Source organism: Neodiprion fabricii, chromosome 3 (genome assembly GCF_021155785.1).
Source record: "Neodiprion fabricii isolate iyNeoFabr1 chromosome 3, iyNeoFabr1.1, whole genome shotgun sequence".
NCBI classification, from domain to species: Eukaryota; Metazoa; Arthropoda; class Insecta; order Hymenoptera; family Diprionidae; genus Neodiprion; species Neodiprion fabricii.
The window spans coordinates 17,806,144-17,809,298 of NC_060241.1; the positions used below are offsets into that span (position 1 = coordinate 17,806,144).

At 36.2% G+C, this 3,155-nt stretch overlaps 1 protein-coding gene across 1 annotated transcript; it reads right to left on the reverse strand.

The window, feature by feature from the left end:
• Window positions 1-385: 385 nt before the first annotated feature.
• Window positions 386-2,744, reverse strand: LOC124177616. Its single transcript, XM_046560175.1, has 4 exons — window positions 2,599-2,744; window positions 2,112-2,315; window positions 716-908; window positions 386-626 (listed from the first exon to the last, which is right to left on the reverse strand). The coding sequence occupies exons 2-4, from the start codon at window positions 2,307-2,309 to the stop codon at window positions 517-519; spliced, it is 501 nt and encodes a 166-aa protein (XP_046416131.1). The 5' UTR covers window positions 2,310-2,315; window positions 2,599-2,744; the 3' UTR covers window positions 386-516.
• Between the last annotated feature and the right edge of the window lie 411 nt (window positions 2,745-3,155).

A 3,155-nucleotide genomic window follows, 5' to 3' on the forward strand; every position in this document is an offset into this window, starting at 1 on the left:
ATTTATTTAGTAATTGGAGGTACGTTTTGAAGAATCATTAAAGTTGGCTACTTATGAACTAAATAGCAAATTCGTACATACCAGTGTAGTTTGTTGTTACATACCGATTATGATTTGCAAAAGCCCAGAGGTCTAAAAAATGTTCAGAGCTAACGTAAAGCAATAATCAAACAGGTTTAACATCAAAGACGTAGTTGGTTGTAAATATTTTTAAACTAGAAATTAAAACTAATGAGAGTTGGAAATCGTGATGTATTGAAAGAGTAAATTTTCACATGCGTAAACTTTATTGGTACTAGGTACACTTGACTTAGGTAAACATAGGGTAACAATTCAAATATTGTTTTTACCAGAATGTATAAAGTATCCGACACAAATAATGTGGTTTATTAGAAATGATTTTTATTTGTTTTCCGTTCGACGGGTGTACGATTTTATGTACAGAACTTGTTTGTTACTGCCATACTTTATACTACTGTAATAATATAACTATAGTACATATTGTTCATCAACTTCTTATTTACGGGCACTGATTCCGTCAATAGGGTTCATGTCGAGTTTTATAATACGATCCAGCTGAGCAAGTTGATGTTCCTCGTCAAACGTCACTGGTAGTGGTGGATAGACTGAAAAATTGCAAATATAACATAAGCCGTCTTATATTTATTTTCCAGAGTCGAACGAAGTAAATGATATATTTAGAAATGGAATTTACCGTATTTCTTCATGGCCATAAAAATCCAAAGTGAGAGGCTGGAACCGAATAAAGCCCACCCAATAATACTCTTCCATTCGCCGGTTGGCGCATTAATCTCAGCAAAAGTTTGGCAAAAGCTAGCCCGGTACAATGCTTTTTTTTCATCTATGGAAAGTTTTTTCCAGTCTCCTTTTTCTTTTTCTCTAAGAGCCTGTACTCACAACAATCTGTGTCATTGAATATCCTGAAACTACTTTTCTACATTAACTATGACATTGTCCTACAATAATAGTTCATTTTTCAACTTTACAAAGAAGACTGATTGCCTCAGATTTATTGCTTAGTTCTCATTATGAATTAATTGACAGAAATTTCTGTAGTATTTTCAGCTAGCATTGTCCTGCTCTGTTCTGTTGTACCGAAACAGTAATTGCACATGTAAAATGACTGTTCCGGTGCAGCAGAACAGAGCGGAACAGTGCAAACTAAAACCGCTATAAATGATACGAGAAACAGCTTTTCAGCCATTTTTGTGGAGGCATAGTGGCAGCACTTATTTGTAACAAATAGATTGTTTAACGGAGTTTGAATTCTGTATCATCAAAACATTTAAAATACTGTTAGGTCTGTGTAGCAATTCAAGTGAAATATAATTAGGGAAATGTATTCTAATAACTTTAAAATAGTCGGAATTATCTGGAATATTTATAAACAAAAATAACTGCACCGGGATATCAAGGAAGAGAGTCACTGGCTAAGCAATTTTTATTCAAATCTTGACTGCTCTGACAATTTTGGCACCGTTACTGAGTGCTGGAATTCATATACTGTGCATAAATATTTCACTTCATTTTCATCAAGGACATACGACATTTCCTTCCGCATGTTTTTTAATGTTGAAATCAAGAATAGCTGGGAATCTATTTCTCTTGTTTAATTCAGTCAGTTATTTCAAAAACGTGATACGATTAAAAAAATTGTAGTAAATCATATATTTTTACACCTGTTATTTGAATTGATTGAAGATGTTTGTGAAATTTATGAAATTTATTACATGGACACACGTTATCCTTTTTTTCTTTTATTTATAATTTTCCAAGTAGCACAGGATCATGTGAAAAATTGACCAATCAATAAACTTGAGTCCTGACAGAACGTTCGTGGACCTTTGGGCGTCATTGTGTCATTCTCGGGCCTAATGTCAATCACAAATGATTTTGTGCAACTTGGTTTGTGATATATATTGAAGGATGTATAGCTAGCTTTAGGCATTGAAGAGTTTGGGAATCGATCGACTGAACACAATATCCTTCATTTCAAAAAAACTAAGTGTTGTTATTTACAAATTGCTAGTATGTCGACCAATGATATGGATTGAAAAAAATTAAAGAAAGTTATTGTCCTGAACCATCACCTGAATGTCAGCAGTTGGTTCCTTGTAGCGAATTGCTGGCATGGGGAAGTCTACTCGGTCAATATAGGTCGGGTCGCCATTCATACCATAGCATACTACTTCCCTGTTTCCAATCTTGTTCGCATAAGTGCACATACCAGCGGTGTTCTGCACTCGGCTGCATTGCAACAGCCTAGTGGCCAAAACCTTCCCAGCCATTGTTAACTGGAAAAATAACCGAACAACGAATTTCAGGATTTATCATCTGGTACGTATGCATATTCATTGCGAACAGCCATCTCCCAATCAGCAGACGTGTAGCAGACGTAAGTGCGGCCGTAAGTGTTACCTAATCGATTGGAACCTGAATTATCGAAGTTACGATGTCATATTTAAAACTACCTACGACAATTGTATATCAGCACGAGATCGGTAATACCCAAATGAAAAAATACCGCAATGTCAATATCATGAAAGATTACAATTTTATTACTTTTTCTAAACCTACCTGCTCTCGGCTCTCGGCAGTCCTGATCGAGAACACGAACAAAACGCAAAGATGATGGCTCCGTACAAGTAGAAATATTTGTGGGTAGGGTCTCAAAGAACGTTTAACTTGCGCTCTAGCGGGTTATTTTGTAACAAAGTTGTGTATACACCGGCCTCCTGTTACCTTGAGTTGGATACATGCATACCATGTGTTGATGGTAGCCGTCAGACTGCGCTAGCTATGAGCTACTACAAAATTTGAACATCGTTCTTTTTATCATTTTTAGTGGGCGGTTTTGAATGAGCTTTGTTTTTTTTTGTTGTTTAACGATTGTCACGGGAGACTTGCTCATTAAGTATGCAAATATCGCGTTTTATTGTAACAACTTGATCCGAGTACCGTGTTGATTGCGGATGAACGTGATTCGACCCAAACAGTAGTTAATAATTGTTTGGTCAATGTCTGTGCGTGACGCGTGTCGGCCACAGCGCTGAATGACTTGTGCTCAGGACCTTCAAGTATGAAGTTTACGTAACAAGGCGCGGTTAAATTTAAATTTACGAATTCTTGTAATC

Bases quoted from the DNA above. Each gene is read 5' to 3' on its own strand.
- LOC124177616 (XM_046560175.1), bottom strand. From the start codon at position 2,309: ATGGCTGGGAAGGTTTTGGCCACTAGGCTGTTGCAATGCAGCCGAGTG. The intron at 909-2,111 runs GTGATGGTTCAG...TTGTGAGTACAG, and splicing joins AACCAACTGCTGACATTCAG to GCTCTTAGAGAAAAAGAAAA. The intron at 627-715 runs GTAAATTCCATT...GCAATTTTTCAG, and splicing joins TATGGCCATGAAGAAATACG to TCTATCCACCACTACCAGTG.